The sequence below is a fragment of the Caloenas nicobarica genome, chromosome 17 (genome assembly GCF_036013445.1).
Source record: "Caloenas nicobarica isolate bCalNic1 chromosome 17, bCalNic1.hap1, whole genome shotgun sequence".
Taxonomy (NCBI): Eukaryota; Metazoa; Chordata; class Aves; order Columbiformes; family Columbidae; genus Caloenas; species Caloenas nicobarica.
Genome location: NC_088261.1, coordinates 10,926,822 through 10,942,358, shown reverse-complemented (window position 1 = coordinate 10,942,358; position 15,537 = coordinate 10,926,822). Strand labels below are relative to the sequence as shown.

At 62.8% G+C, this 15,537-nt stretch overlaps 2 protein-coding genes across 2 annotated transcripts; both read left to right on the top strand.

Annotated features, from left to right (window-relative positions):
• The first annotated feature begins 3,145 nt into the window (after positions 1 to 3,145).
• On the top strand, positions 3,146 to 8,281 carry TRIM50 (tripartite motif containing 50). The gene is made up of 6 exons (XM_065647471.1): positions 3,146 to 3,550; positions 4,615 to 4,710; positions 5,999 to 6,229; positions 6,526 to 6,548; positions 7,281 to 7,405; positions 7,674 to 8,281. The coding sequence occupies exons 1-6, from the start codon at positions 3,146 to 3,148 to the stop codon at positions 8,279 to 8,281; spliced, it is 1,488 nt and encodes a 495-aa protein (XP_065503543.1).
• A 2,626-nt stretch (positions 8,282 to 10,907) lies between these two features.
• On the top strand, positions 10,908 to 15,523 carry NSUN5 (NOP2/Sun RNA methyltransferase 5). The gene is made up of 10 exons (XM_065647354.1): positions 10,908 to 11,029; positions 11,831 to 11,953; positions 12,024 to 12,192; positions 12,269 to 12,377; positions 12,632 to 12,770; positions 13,690 to 13,805; positions 14,149 to 14,327; positions 14,438 to 14,642; positions 14,718 to 14,870; positions 14,990 to 15,523. The coding sequence occupies exons 1-10, from the start codon at positions 10,937 to 10,939 to the stop codon at positions 15,090 to 15,092; spliced, it is 1,389 nt and encodes a 462-aa protein (XP_065503426.1). The 5' UTR covers positions 10,908 to 10,936; the 3' UTR covers positions 15,093 to 15,523.
• Positions 15,524 to 15,537: the final 14 nt, after the last annotated feature.

The window sequence follows — 15,537 nt, the reverse complement described above, 5'->3', positions numbered from 1 at the left end:
AAAAGAACTTTTAAGTTCTTGTTCTGACCTCATGCTGAAGTCCAATGCCCTCAGATTTGCTGCCCACGAGCACGTCAACATTAGAGGCTCAGGGATCCTTCATAGCAGGTTCTGTCCCCTCCATTTCCCCAGCGCCCACACCAGGCCCAGCCACACAGACCAAAACAAGGACCTCGCACCGAGACCTCGGTGACACAGAGGAGCACGAGACCCCGACTGCAGCCTACACTGCCAAGGATTTTAGGTTTTCTTAGTCCTGCTAACTACAGATTAAATGTAACAAGTGCCATCGATAAAGCAAGTTGCTCAGGAGGCAGCCCCTGGCGGGGCCCGCGGGCCCGTCCCCAGCACACAGGGCAGAACGTGCCTGTCCCGAGCTCCAAACCCCGGGAGCCGAGCTCAGGGCAGGACACTGGGCTCGCTGGACCCCACCGGACCTGGGGAGGTGTGAGAGCCAGGCCCTGTGCCAGGCCGGGCCCAGCTGCTGCCCCGTGGGAAGAGCGCGGCCCCGGGGCTGCCTCCCCAGAGCCCCAGCGGTACCTGCCACGGAGGCGCCCGGGGGCACGGGCTGCCCGCGCCCGGGCCGCAGCTCCACCTTGCACACCCCTCCGTCGCCGCTCAGGTCCTGCAGGCCCCGGGCCCGCACCGGCGCGGCCGGGGGAGACACAGGCGGTCCCGACACAGGCGGTCCCCGCCCCGCGGGCCCGGCCCGGGGCTCAGCACCAGCCGCCATCGCCCGCAGCGCCTCGCCTCGCCTCGCCCCTCTCCCGCTTCACCAATCGCTGCCCGCTACACTCTGCGCTCTCAGCCAATCAAGCTCCGAAGAACGACCTCGTCCCTACACGCTGCCTCAGAGCCACGCGCTGGTTCCCCTCGGGAGGACACGCCTCCGCGCAGCAATTGGCCAATGGGCGATGGACACGTCACGGACCTCGCAGTGCACGCTGGGGGGTGTAGTCCGTGCCGCCGGGGGCGGGCGCGGCGGCGCTGGGGCTGCTCTCGCTGCCCGGGGAGAGCGGCCCCCACGGGCATTGCTTCCCCCAGGGACACCCGGAAGGTCCTGCCGGGCGTGTCTGCTCCCAGGCCGTGGCCGCGTTTTCTCCCCCGGGCAGCAGCGGCCCCAGCGCCCAACCCGCGGGCCGGGCCTGGGCTCGCTCCCCCGGCAGAGCCTGCGGCCCCGGGGCTGTGCGGCCGGGGACGGGCCCCTCGGAGGGAGGGAGGGAGAGACATCCCCGCAGCCATCTCCACCTGCAAGGAGTCGGCGCTGCAGCCTCCTAGGCCCGGAGACCTGACACGCTGGGCTGATCCCTCGGCCTGTCCCCGCTTCCCCACCCGCAGCCCCCGGGGGCGGCTCGAGGCCGGACCCTCCTGGCTGAGCAGCGTCCCCATCCCAGCCTTCCCGGGCGATGCTGAGAGGGAAGCCGCGGGCTGGCCATGAGTCAAGAACTGGGAGCAATGGCACGAGAAACCAACTGTTTGCACAGTCACACAAAACCACGCGGCTGCCCCGAGCTGTGCTGCACGGGCAACGCTTGGAGTTTCCTTCAGGGCTTTTCCAAAAGAAACCGTTTTTCTGCAAAAAAGAAAACACTGTGTCAACCAAACAAGAGTTTTAGTTGATGAGAAGACGTGTTGGTGAGAATGTTTCTCCTGCCACGATGACTGATGCCCCGGGACACAGGGAGACTGCCCGCTCGGGGAGGTAAACCCGGCTCTTATCAGGCTCCTGCCCGCACAGTCATATGATTGTGTGTGCCCGGACGTGCGCAGTGGGCGGTGGGCAGCGCTCCGGGGGTGTGCCACCATCCTCAGAGCCGGAGAGGGGGACAAGCTGCTCCCTGGCCTCTCCCTGGCGAGCAGGGACATCCTGAGGCTGCAGTAGAGGAGCGGCTCAGCTCCCCGTCCCACCACGGCGACACCGGTCCTGCCACCTGCCTTGTCCTCCCTCCGACAGGGTGGAAATCTTCAGCTTGATCGGGAGAAGCCAAGTGACGTCCGTGGGGCTTGGTGCAGCAGGACAAGCAGAGCCCGAGCCCGGGCCAGGAGGAAGCGGCACAGGGTGGGTGAGTGGTACGCTGTTATTCGGGTCTCTGGGAGGTGTTTCAGCGTGAGCCGAGGGAGCAGCTGAAACTGGTTCCCCCATACAGGGTCCTACAGTGTCTGTCTGCTCACCAGCTGACGCTGGAACTTCTCTCCGCTCACCGCTCCTATAGCAAAGCACGGTGTAAGTAAAGCTCAGGTCACAACCTCCCCTTTCCCTGAGGAAATTACCAAGTCTCTGTCTTCAGGTTTATTTTCTTCAGCTTCAGGTCACGTTTGTGACTTGCCCAGGATCTTGGCAGTTACATCCCACCGAGCTGGGAGCAGCTGGGATGGCAAAGCTGTACAAACCTCATAGTTCAATAGCAGGCTGGCCACAGGCAGCCCCAGGGCCACAGGAGAGGCCGGGATTTGGGCTCATGCCTCGTGGGGGTGCTGGCGCAGAGCGTGGAGCACTGCGGGGACCAGAGACCGCAGCGTGTTCCACAGGGCCGAGCTGCAGCCCCACACACTGTGCCTCAGCTTCCCAGCCCTAGTGCCAGTCGAATCCAGCCTTGTGGGTGTTTGCTACATGGTGGTTGTCCCCGTCTCCTAGATAAATGTGCATTTTATTATTTCTTTTTGCTTAGATGCACCACTTGAGCTAATGTCAATCTTTCGGAGGATGTCCATGGGCTGAGACAATGAGCTGAAAGAGATCTGTAGGAATTCATACAGGCCAGGGTCAATACTGACATTTTTCAGCAGAAAATCCCTCTCAGCTCTGTCTCCAGCCCTGACACAAGGTGGGCTGCACTCTTGACACCCCTGCAAGGCAAACGGGAACAGCTTGGTGGTCATTTCTGCTGCTCTGGGCAGATCCAGCAGGCACGGCCACGTGCGGACTCGTGTCCTCAGTGCCCAAACCCATCGTGGGTTAAAACAAACATCTCAGACTTTGCCTGGAGCCTGAAGATGAGTTTGCAACTGTCTGCGCTGCTGCAGGGAGCGGGGGCGGTGGAGGCGTCTCTCCGTTTCACCTTTTCTCCATCTTCGCTCATCTCTGCTCCTCCTGCTCTTGGAGCAGGACTGAGCTCCCACCCATGTTTCCCAGGCCAGGTCTGTGATGGCTCGGAGGATGAGCATCAACGAGCTGGAGGACCAGCTCCTCTGTCCCATCTGCCTGGAGGTCTTCAAGGAGCCCCTGATGCTGCAGTGTGGGCATTCGTACTGCAAGTCCTGCGTGGTGTCACTGTCCGGAGAGCTGGACGGGCAGTTCCTGTGCCCCGTGTGCCGCCAAACCGTGGACTGCAGCGCCTCGCCACCCAACGTCATGCTGGCCCGTGTCATCGAGGTGTTGCAGAGCCGGGGTGAGGCAGAGCCCAGCCCGGAGTCCTGCCCCACGCACCACAACCCCCTCAGCCTCTTCTGCGAGGCTGACCAAGAGGTGATCTGTGGGCTCTGCGGCACCATCGGCAACCACCGCCAGCACAAGATCACCCCCATCTCCACCACGTACTGCCGCATGAAGGTTGGTGGGCAGAGCCGGCCGGGATCCGGAAGGTTGGTGGGCAGAGCCGGCCGGGATCCTGGGGTGAGGGTCAGTGCTCACTGGCCAAATGTCACCTCTCCTTAAGGGCACAGGCTGGAAATGATGTCAGCATGGGGAGCACGGCACAGCCAGATGTGGGGCAGGGTCCCTGGGCTGGGGGACAGAGCACAGTCCCACGGCACAGCCAGATGTGGGGCAGGGTCCCTGGGCTGGGGACAGAGCACGGACCCACAGCACAGCCAGATGTGGGGCAGGGTCCCTGGGCTGGGGGACAGAGCACGGACCCATGGCACAGCCAGATGTGGGGCAGGGTCCCTGGGGTGGGGGACAGAGCATGGTCCCACGGCACAGCCAGATGTGGGGCAGGGTCCCTGGGCTGCGGGACAGCTGTTTCTCAGGCTGAGCGTGTCCCTGGCTGAGAGGGCTCAGGGTCTGGGTGGCTGCAGTGTGGCAGGGAGGGTTGGGGAGTGTCGGCGGGGCCTTTCAAGACCGTTTCCAAACACCATCAAAAGGAGTCTGGAGATAAGGGCTGAGGCAAGTGCCACAGGAGAGCAGGGAAACAGGAGCCCCAGCCAGGCCAAGTAAACAGCTGGCGTCCCCTGCCCAGCATCACATGAAAGCCCCAGGAATGGAAAAGCGCAGGGTCACCCGTCCCCTCTGCTCCTGGCACTGTGGAGATCAGAGCAGGAGGCAGCAGTGACACTCCTGCCCAGCCAGGGTCTGGGCACTGGCGCTGGGACGGTGCTGTCAGTCGGGTGCTGGTTTGCAGCTGCTGCCACCCGCTCACCTGGTGCGGAGCTGCCACGGGGTGGGAGATACGGAGAGTTGGGAATGGGAGCAGAGACCTGGTGCTCCTGGCAGGAGTATTGGTCAGCAGCAGCGATCGCTCTCCTGCCTCTGGCAACCCCAAATCCTCTGATCAGGAGAGTGAAGATCAGCAGGGCCACAGAGCTCAGAGAACGTGGCTTCTGAGGGCCATGTGCTCCTTGGGGGACAAAGAGCACGGCCTGCCAGAGGTCCCTCAAGAGGTGCTGTGTTTTCAGGAGGAGCTGTCTGTGCTGCTGACCGATGTCCAGCAGTACAAGAGGAACCTGGATGAACACTTCGGCAAGCTCATCAACAACAAAAGCCGCATCGCAGTGAGTGCCACGTGCCACGTGAGCCTGTGTCCCCATGTCTTTTGTGTCCCACACAGCCCCTGGAGTAACAGCAGCTCCTGGCTCTCCCCAGCTCTCCTCCTGTACCCCTTCCCTGGGGTACCAGACAGGGTTTATTTTCCACCGTGGTCCCTGAGGTTTGTGTTTTCCACGAAACTCAGGGATTAAACACAGATCTGTTTTGGGGAAGGGTGATGTAGCCCTCTCAGGTGGCACAGCCCAGTTTTCAGAAGGGGTGATATCACCCTCGTCAAGCGTCCTGGCGGGAGCAGCAGTTGGAGCTGGTTTGACCGAATGTCCTTGGAGGTGGGGAGAGAACAGGTGGGAAGGACCCTGATCTGAACAGGCTTCTCAGGCAGAGCAATGCTGGTGCTTTCACATCAAGTTCACACCTGGTTTATCTGTGTGTCCATTTCCCATGGAGCAGATGTCTCCAAGGGACCTCCTGGAATCCCTTCTGCGGCCAAAGCTTCCCTGTGGCGCTCCTCAGAAGGGCTCAGCCCAAATGAACAGCTCTGCTGGGAGGACAGGCTGAGAGAGCTGGTGGTGTTCAGCCTGGAGAAGAGAAGCTCTGGGAAGACCTTATTGCACCTTTCTTACTTTAAAGGGGCCAATAAGAAAGATGGGGACAGACTTTTGAGCAGGGCCTGTTGAGATAGGACAAGGGGTGATGGTTTTAAACTAGAAGAGGAGAGATTCAGGCCAGACGTGAGGAAGGAATTGTTGCCCCTGAGGGTGGTGAGAGCCTGGCCCAGGTTGGCCAGAGAGGTGGTGGCTGAACCATCCCTGGAGACATCCCAGGCCAGGCTGGACGGGGCTCTGAGCAACCTGAGCTGGTGCAGATGTCCCTGCTCATGGCAGGGGGGAAACTGAGTGAGCTGGGAAGGGCCCTTCAACCCAAACCCTTCTGTGATTCTATGAAAGTGGAACTGAGCTTTCTCTCCCTTAGCCCAGGACACGGGTTGTTCCCTGGGAGCAGAGGGATGCAAGAGCTCCTTAAAGGCTCTGCTGAAGCTGGTTGGGACATCAGGGAATGAAAACCTGGGGGGCGAGAGGTGAAAGGCAAGGTGTCTCTGTGGTGAGCTGCTGAGGACAGCAGGATGAAACAACACCCAGTGCAGAGCTGCACTTTATTTGGAAAACAAGTGGAGGGCAGCTTGGTGGGATGCTTGGTGGGACACATTGACATTGCTGGTGGCATCTCTGAAGCTAAACAGCAGGTGAAGGGATGGAAGGGGCAGCCTGCACAGCCACTCGCTGTCTCCCGCAGAACGAGGCAGATGTCTTCAAGTGGGTGATCCGGAAGGAGTTCCAGGAGCTGCACAGGTACATCGACGAGGAGAAGGCCACCTTCCTGGAGAGCGTCGAGGGGAAGGCGGCTCAGCTCATCACCTCCATTGAGAGCCAGGTCAAGCAGACATCCGACGCACTGCAGCGGCTGAAGGAGATGCAGAGCTCTCTGGAGGCACTCGGAGACGAAAGCCAGCTGGATTTCATCCGGGTTAGTGCGCTGGCTGGTGAAGGCAGCGAGGGTGAGCCAGGCTCTCCAGCCACGAGCCCTCCCCTGGGCGGTGGGTGCCCTCAAACAGCACAGCTGGGACACCACCAGCAGTGAGAGCTGAGTGTCCCCTGCCCAGCCAGGGTGAGGGGAGAACCCTGCCCTCCAGGAGAGGCGATGCCCTGAGCTCTGCCCCAGCCTCCTCAGCTCCGGGCACAGATGTGTGGACCTGTGACCACACAGAGGAGCTGCTGTTCCATGAGTCTCCCACCAACTCTCTCTTTTCTTGTGTTTTCCAGAAATACAGCTCCTCCCAGTTCAGGTGAGTGGTGGGACCCAGCAGCAAACAACATCGATGGGGACAGCGAGAGAGCCCTGGTCAGTGGCACCTCAGCACTGCTGGGGCAGCCTCATGTGGACAGAACCCCAGGCTGGTTGGGGTCGCAGGGCCCTCTGTAGATCCCCAGCCCAGCCCTGCTAACGCAGGATCACCAGAGCAGATCACACAGGTCGGTCCGGGTGGGTTTGAATGTCTCCAGAGAAGGAGACTCCATACCTGCTCTGGGCAGCCTGGTCCAGGCTCTGGCACCTCCCAGCAAAGAAGTTTCTCCTCATGTTCACATGGAGCCTCCTGTGTTTTAGTCTGTGCCCGTTGCCCCTCACCCTGGCATTGGGCACCACTGAACAGAGTCTGCTCCATCCTCTGACACCCACCCTGAGATATTGATCCCATTGATCAGATCCCTCTCAGCTTCTCTTCTGCAGCTGAGCAGCCCCAGCTCTCTCAGTCTCTCCTCATCATAAAGATGCTCCAGACCTCTCAGCATCTCTGTAGCGCTTTACTGGACTCTCCAGTAATTCCTTGTCCTTCTTAAAGGACACGTCAAACACTGCTGTACTGGTGGGCAGCCACAGCCAGAGCCACGCACCAGCCCCAGCAGAGGGCAAGAGCAGCTGGCGAGACACCAGTGGCTCCGTCACACACGGCAGCCAGGTGAGAAGAGGTCACACACTGTCCCCGTCACCTGTGTCACGGCTGCCTGTGTCTTTCCAGGTCAGAGCTCCCCAGCCTGCACCCCGGTGATGGCATCTTTAACCCTGTCTCGTTCAAGCCGTGCTTCCACCAAGATGACATCAAGATGACGGTGTGGAAGCGCCTGCACCGCCGTGTCCTGCCAGGTACCAACCTGCCCCCCCCGCAGTGTGCTGGCACATGGGACATGCTGCCCAGCCAGTGCCACGCTGCCCCGGCCTCTCCTGCTCTCTGGTCGTGTCCTCCCCTCCTGGAGCGCTGGCCGGCCCAGCGTCTCATGCTGGCGCTGTCATAACCCTCCAGCTGCTTGAAGTTCAGCAGCGCCAGCTTGTCTGGCTGTGCCAGCCCTGGGGGTCACCCAGAGCCAGACCCTGTCCTGCTGCTTGTGCCTGGAGCCACATGGTTTCCTTCCAGCTCCAGAGATGCTGAAGCTGGACCCGGTGACGGCGCATCCCCTCCTGGAGCTCTTCAAGGGGGACACAGTGGTGCAGTGCGGCCTCTACCAGCGCCGGGACAGCAACCCCAAGCGTTTCAACTCCAGCAACTGCATCCTGACCTGCAAGGGCTTCTCCTGTGGGCAGCATTACTGGGAGGTGATCGTGGGCGCCAGGAACCACTGGCGCGTGGGCATCATCAAAGGCACGGTCAGCCGCAAAGGGAAGCTCAGCAAATCTCCCGAGAACGGCGTCTGGCTCATCGGCCTGAAGGACGGGAAAGTCTATGAGGCTTTCAGCACCCCGCGTGCTGTCTTGCCACTGACCACCCGGCCCCAGCGCATCGGTATCTACCTGCACTACGAGAAGGGCGAGCTGACCTTCTACAATGCTGACAGCCCCGATGAGCTCAGCCCCATCTACACCTTCCAGGCGGAGTTCCAGGGTCAGCTCTACCCCATCGTGGACCTGTGCTGGCCAGAGCGAGGGCCCTACTCGCCCCCCATCATCCTGCCCGCACCCCCCATCAGCCAGCACTCCCGGGTGCTGCAGGACCATCCCGTCCCAGAGGAGCCCAAGAAGCTGTAGCCCGGCAGTGGGACAAGGCTGTGGCCACATCCCAAGGGCCCGCAGCAGGGACAGTCGCTGTGTGCAGGGCTGTCCTCCCGTGGTAGCTGTGCTACCACAGTGTAAAGCTTCAGCAGCAGAGGAGGGTCCTTCCCATCTCCTCTAAGAGCACAGAATGTCAGCCTTGACCTGCAAATCCCACTCCCCAGTCTGGTGGGCTCACCCATAAACCTCCAAAAGATCTCCCTACGGAAAGGAGCGTCTGCCGGAAAAGTGCGAGCTGTGAGCGTCCGAGGGTCTTTGTTCACATCTGTCTTCTGAACAAATAAAGTTTGTGTGGGGTGAGCTGGTTGCTGCCTAATACTGGTACTGTGTCTGATAAACCACTGCAGCCGGAGCTGGGCAGGCGGCCGCAGCGCTCTGCCGGGCTGGGAGGGGCTGCTGGGAGGGGAACGCGGCAGCCAAAAAAGCGTCTGCAGAGAGCGGTTTGCTGGGGGAAGACACCAGCCTGCCCAGGGCAGAGCCGCTTCCAGCTGGGCAGGGACGAGAGCCGGTGTAGGGAACTACGCTCAGAGCCTGCGGGAAGGGAACCGCACCTGGGGCCGAGGCAGCGTGAGGAGAGGAGCGGGCTGGGCCCTGCACACAGCGGGGAGCACAGCCCGGGCCTACCTGCCTACAGCTGGGCAGCAGCTCTGCAACAGCCCCTGGGCAAAGACTCACCTGCCACCCACTCTAGGGCTTGTCACCAAAATTCACACCCAGCCCACACCAACCGAGAGGCTGGTACACAAAATGTGCCATCACAAGGGTCAGTAGTTACCCCTGCGAGGTGTCTCTGCCATACTGGGGCACCCAAATGTGGCTTTACACCCATCAGACACAGGTACAACGCAATTGCACTGATCACTGGCACCCCAGCACCCACCACTGCTGACAGCAAACCCCGCACAGCCGCTGTGTTCCCGCAGCGTTCCCACTGCTCGGCTCCTGACCCAGCACCCCTGGAGCTGGTCCTGGCAGAGTTACTGCTCTGTGACACCAGACCAGGTTTCAGAGGTGCGTTACCTCTGGCAGGTAACAGCCAACGCTGGTGTCCTCCCAGCTGACATGGGGTGTCCTTGGTCCCTCATGGGCAGCTCTGAGCTTCCCAGAAGGAAAGTTCTTATTTCCAGGGCTGGGCTCTCACAGAATGTCCTGAGTTGGAAGGACCCACAAGTATCATGGAGTCCAAGTCCTGTCCCTGCACAGGACAACCCGTCCCCCCCGTGCCACAGCTCACCGGCCCCCAGCAGGACCCCGAGCCCCCCGAACTGCGCAGAGCCAGATTTGAGGCTCACTGAGGCTTTCATGGAGCAGCCAGAGCTCCGAGGGTGAGGGAGTATCATAGAATAATAGAACGTCCTGAGCCGGAAGGGGCCCACCAGGCTCATGGATTCCAACCCCTGTCCCTGCACAGGACACCCCACAGGTCACCCCGTGTGTCTGAGGACGTTGTCCAGTCTCTTCTTGAACACTGTCAGGTTGGGGCCGGGACACCTCCCTGGGGAGCCTGTTCCAGTGTCCAGCACCTCTGGGTGAAGAACCTTTTCCTCATGTCCAACTGCCCCTCCCCTGGCACATCTTCCTGCCGTTCCCTGGGGTCTGTCCCTGTCCCAGAGAGAAGAGCTCAGCCCTGCCCCTCCTGCTCCCCTGCTGAAGCTGCAGCCCCATGAGCTCTGCCCTCGGTCTCCTCTGCTCCAGCTGAACAAACCCAGGGACTTCAGCCGCTCCTCATCCGGCTTCCCCTCCAAACCCTTCACCAGCTTTGTAGCCTCCTCTGGACACTCTCCAGCAGCTTTATCTCCTTTTCTCCTGTGTCCCCAGCCCTGCACACAGTGAATGCTCCAGGTGAGGCCGCCCCAGCGCAGAGCAGAGCGGGACAATCCCCTCCCTGCCCGGCTGGCCCTGCTGTGCTGGATGCACCAGGACACGCTGCGGCTCATGTGCAACGTGCCGCCTCCTTCACTTGTTTCAGTCCAGCACACAGCGCTGCCCCTCACACCGTGTCACCGGCTGACACCCGTTACCGCGGCTCCACGGCACCGGGATCCCCGGGGCAGCCGCTGCCCTCACGCCTCAGCTCCTGCAGCCTCGCACGCTGCCCGCATGCGGCCGCCGGGAGAGCCCGGTCACACAATCCCAGAATGTCCGGGGTTGGAAGGGACCTCGAAAGCTCATCCAGTGCAATCCCCCCGCTGGAGCAGGAACACCCAGATGAGGTTACACAGAAGGTGTCCAGGCGGGTTGGAATGTCTGCAGAGAAGGAGACTCCACAACCTCCCTGGGCAGCCTGGGCCAGGCTCTGGCACCCTCACCGGGAAGAAGTTTCTTCTCATATTCAAGTGGAACCTCCCGTGTTCCAGTTTGTCCCCATTGCCCCTTGTCCTATCACTGGTGGTCACCCAGAAGAGCCTGGCTCCATCCTCCTGACACTCCCCCTTTCCATATTGATCCCCATGAATGAGGCCGCCCCTCAGCCTCCTCCCCGGGCGCTCAGCCCGCCCCGCCCGTTCCCGCCCACTGCCCTCCCCGCCGCGCTCCCGGGCCCGCCCGCTCCCGCGGGGCTCCCGCGGCCCCGCCCCCGCCTCGCCCGCCCCCTGGCGGCCGCAGGGCCCGAGCGGCGCGCGCGGGGCGGCCATGGCGCTGTACGGCGCGGCCGCCGCCGTCCTGCGGGAGCTGGAGCGCGGCCGTGGCGGCGTCAAGAGCCTGGTGTACAACAGCGGCTTCCCGGTGAGCGCCGGGGGCGGGGGGACCGAGGCGGGGAGGCCTGTGGAGAGTCGGGCCTGAGGCGGGGGCAGGCCCAAGGGGAGAGGCCCGGGGCCGGCGCGGCCTCAGGCCCTGTCCCCGTCCCCGTCCCCGTCCCCATCCCCGTCCCCATCCCCGTCCCCATCCCGGTCCCCGTCCCCATCCCCATCCTCATCCCAATCCCTGTCCCTGTCCCCGTCCCCGTCCCCGTCCCCATTCCCGTCCCCATCCCCGTCCCCATCCCTGTCTCCATCCCCATCCCCGTCCCCATCCCTGTCCCCATCCCCGTCCCCATCCCCGTCCCCATTCCCGTCCTCATCCCCATCCCCATCCCCATCCCCATCCCCGTCCCCGTCCCCATTCCCGTCCTCATCCCCGTCCCCATCCCTGTCCGCATCCCCGTCCCCATCCCTGTCCCCATCCCCGTCCCCATCCCTGTCCCCATCCCGATCCCCATCCCCGTCCCCATTCCCGTCCCCATCCCCGTCCCCATCCCCGTCCCCATCCCGATCCCCGTCCCCATCCCCGTCCCCATTCCCGTCCTCATCCCCATCCCGATCCCTGTCCCCATCCCCGTCCCCATCCCGATCCCCATCCCCGTCCCCATTCCCGTCCCCATCCCCGTCCCCATCCCGATCCCCGTCCCCATTCCCATCCCCATCCCCATCCCGATCCCCATCCCGATCCCCGTCCCCATCCCCATCCCCTTCCCCTTCCCCATCCCCAACCTGATCCCCATCCTCGTCCCCATCCCCATCCCCGTCCCGATCCCCGTCCCGCCCGCAGCACGTCCGGCAGCTCTACGCCCTGGTGTCCGAGACCCTCCGCTACTCCCCAGTGCTGGAGAAGCTGCTGGACGGCGCCGCGCTGCTGCAGGCCGAGAAGAAGCTGCCGCCGCAGCTGGCGAAGGTAATGGGGACCGGGGCAGCCCCGGGTGGCAGGGCCCAGCTCCCCACCACGCTGACCCCTGGCCCCGCAGGTGCTGGTGTACGACCTGCTCTTTGGGAAGGGCCTCAAGTGCGGGGGCCGCTGGAAGGCGCTGGCCCGGCGGCACCGGGCCCGGCTGCAGGCCGAGCTGGCCCGGCTGAAGGTGCAGCACAGAGTGAGCCGCAACGAGGACCTGCTGGCCCCGGCAGCGAGTCCCGCAGGTCAGTGTGCCCTGAGCGCCGTCCCTGCACCTGCAGCGCTGCTGCGCCGTGTCTGACCCCGCTGTGTCTCCCCCAGCCTCCCAGGTACCGCGCTACGTCCGAGTCAACACCCTGAAGACTTGTGTGGACGATGTGGTTGACTTCTTCAAGCGCCAGGGCTACTCCTACCTGGGCAAGGCAGCCAGGTGAGCGTTTCTTCCTTCCATCTCACCATATCTGGGACATCAGCAAGGGCTTGGGACAAGCTCCTGGGGGTTGAAGGGTTGTTGGGCTTGGTGCTCAGAGTGTCCGGGTTGGGGTCTCCATCACTCTCTACTCTTCCTGCCTCTCCTGGGGCTGAAGTGAAGATGTGGGATGAAGGGCATTCTCAGGCTGGGCTCTTGTTTTGGGCACAGAGAAGCAGGACTGTGTGTTCATCCTCTCTGTGCCTTGTGGGCAGTGTGGAGGAACTGAGGGCTCTCTCTGGGAAGAAATTCCTGTTGGATCTTCATCTCCCGGAGCTGCTGGTTTTCCCTCCGCAGACGGACTTCCATGACAACGTGCTCTACACTTCAGGACACATAATTCTGCAGGACAAGGTGGGGAGTGGCAGGCTGCAGGGTGACAGGGGTGGATGGTCTCCTTCTTTCTCTGTGCTGAGGGCTGGGCTGGGGCCGGCTCTGCTGCAGCACTTGGGGTCTAGTTGGAAGCTGTGGCTGCAGCTGTGAGTCCCCTGGGGCTTTGCTCCCATAGCCTGGAGGTGCGGGATGAGTCACTGTGAGGGGCTGTAAAACTCCCATTGGAGCCAGGGAGCAGGAGCCGGGAGGAACTCAGTGCTGTGGGCCAGGCAGAGGATTCCAGCAGTGGATGGTGGTGACTTGCTGGCTGAACATGAGCCAGCGTGTGCCCAGGTGGCCAAGGAGGCCACCAGGCTTGTACAGCACTGGTGTGGCCAGCAGGCCCAGGGCAGTGACCGTCCCTGTGCTGGGCACTGGGGAGGCCAAACCTGGAATCCTGGCGTCAGTTTTGGGCCCCTCATGCCAAGAAAGCCCTTGAGGTGCTGGAGCGAGTTGAGAGAAGGGAACGGAGCTGGGGAAGGGGCTGGAGCACAAGTGTGATGGGAGCGGCTGAGGGAGCTGGGGGTTCAGCTGGAGAACAGGAGCTGAGGGGGGACAGGGACACAAAGAAATGGCCTGAAGTTGCGCCAGGGGAGGTTGAGGTTGAATCTTGGGAACAATTTCGTCCCAGAAACTGCTGTTGGACATTGGAACAGGCTGCCCAGGGCAGTGGTGGAGTCACCATCCCTGGAGGGGTTGAACAGACGGAGATGAGGTTCTCAGGGACATGGGGCAGTGCCAGGGGTGGGTCATGGTTGGACTCGATGGTCTTGAGAGGCTTTTCCAACCAAAATGATTCTGTGACTTGTCCCCGTGTTGCTGTGCCCCCGCAGTGTCAGCTGTGCCCCGAGGGTTTCGGGGTGTTTGCTGCCCCCCCCTCACAGGTTTCGCTCTCTCCCAGGCCAGCTGCCTCCCCGCCTTCCTCCTCAGCCCGGCTCCCGGCTCCCATGTCATCGATGCCTGCGCAGCCCCGGGGAACAAGACCAGTCACCTGGCTGCCATCCTGCAGAACAAGGGGTGAGGGCAGCTCTGTGTGCTGGGGGAGGGGAGGGCTGGGGTCGCCCGGAGCGAGCACAAGGAGCAGGTGGCAGGAGGAGGTGCAGCCTCTCACCCTGCCCTGCTCACGCTGGGCACGCTGGTGGCTGGTGGCTCTGGTAACACTGGGCCACCGGAAGGGCCCGAGGTGACATGAAGTCTCGCAGGGGTCACTTCCCAGCCCCTGACCCTGCTCGCTGCCCAACATCAGCTCCTGAGCGCTGCCCGCCCAGCACACGGACGGTGTTCGGGGCAGCTCCCCCATCCGGGAGGTTCCTGGGGCTTGGGGGGTGATGTTCACGCCTCTCTTGGGCTCTGTCTCCAGCCAGATCTTTGCCTTTGACGTGGACACCAAGCGCCTGGCCACCATGAACACCATGCTGATGCGGGCAGGGGTCACGGCCTTCCAGCTGGCCCAGCAGGACTTCCTGACCGTGGATCCCACAGACCCTAAATACCGCAAGGTGACCCACATCCTCCTCGACCCATCCTGCAGTGGATCAGGTAACATGGGGGGCTCCAGCCACCCCCCTGGAGCCAGGCTCTGGGTGTGGGGACCTTGGGTAACAGCCGCTGTCCCTGTAGGGATGGTGACTCGGCTGCTGTCCCCACAGGGATGGTGACACGGTTGCCACAGGAGGAGGCTGCCCCGAGCGCCGAGCGGCTGCGGGCGCTGGCTGGGTTCCAGCGCAAGGCCCTGAGCCATGCCCTGAGCTTCCCAGCGCTCCAGCGCCTGGTCTACTCCACCTGCTCTCTGCACCAGGAGGAGAATGAGGCCGTGGTGGAGGCCGTGCTGCGGGATCACGGCTCGGCCTTCAGGTGCGCTGGCCTTGGGGGGCGCGGGGACAGGAACACGCTGCGGGGCTCGGCCCTGACTCTTGTCCCACGCCGCAGGCTGGTGAACACCTTCCCGTCCTGGCCCTGCCGCGGCCTTGCCGCCTTCCCCGGGGCCAAGAGCTGCCTCCGCGCCTCGCCCGCCACCACGCTGACCCAGGGCTTCTTCGTGGCTGTCCTGGAGCGGCACAGGGACAGGGATGCTGCCTCCAGGTGAGAGGGGGGCCTGGGCGGGGGAGGTCTGGCTGTACCCAGGACGGGAGATGCAGGAGCTGCAGTGCTGGGGGTGTGGGGCCTCGGGGCGCAGCTCAGGACGTGGCTCTTGTCCTCAGCTCGGTGCCGGCAGCAGCCGAGAACCCGCAGTCCACAGAGGGAACGGAGCCAGGAGCAGCTCCCAAGAAGAGGAAGAGGAAAAAGCAGAAGGTGAAGGAGTGAAATCCCATTTCCAGGCCAGGCTGGCGGGGAGCTCCTCCAGCACCACACTGCCTGGGCAGCAGCAGGGCCCCAACACGAGGAAGGCTTCGCACCAGCCACAGCCACAGGGGAATTCTGTAATGTCCTGCACCCCAGGGACACAATGCCAGCCCCTGGGGCCACCTAGGTGCCGGTGGGGGGAAACCTGCTTTCCCAGTGCCGGCCCTCGCAACAGCAGGTTTGTCCCCAAAGCCAGACCCAGGCTGGGGCAGCCTGTGACCAGCACCCGCGTTCAGCACAACCCGCATCTCTGCACCCGGCAGAGGTCCAGCTGGACTAGAGGCCTCATTTTACCGTGTTCCCCCCCAAATCCTTACTCCAGCCTGATGTGGGATTTCAGAAAAGCCTTTGACTGTAGGGACCGAACAGATTAAAGTCTCTCTCTCTCTCCACTGTGTTTTCCAGC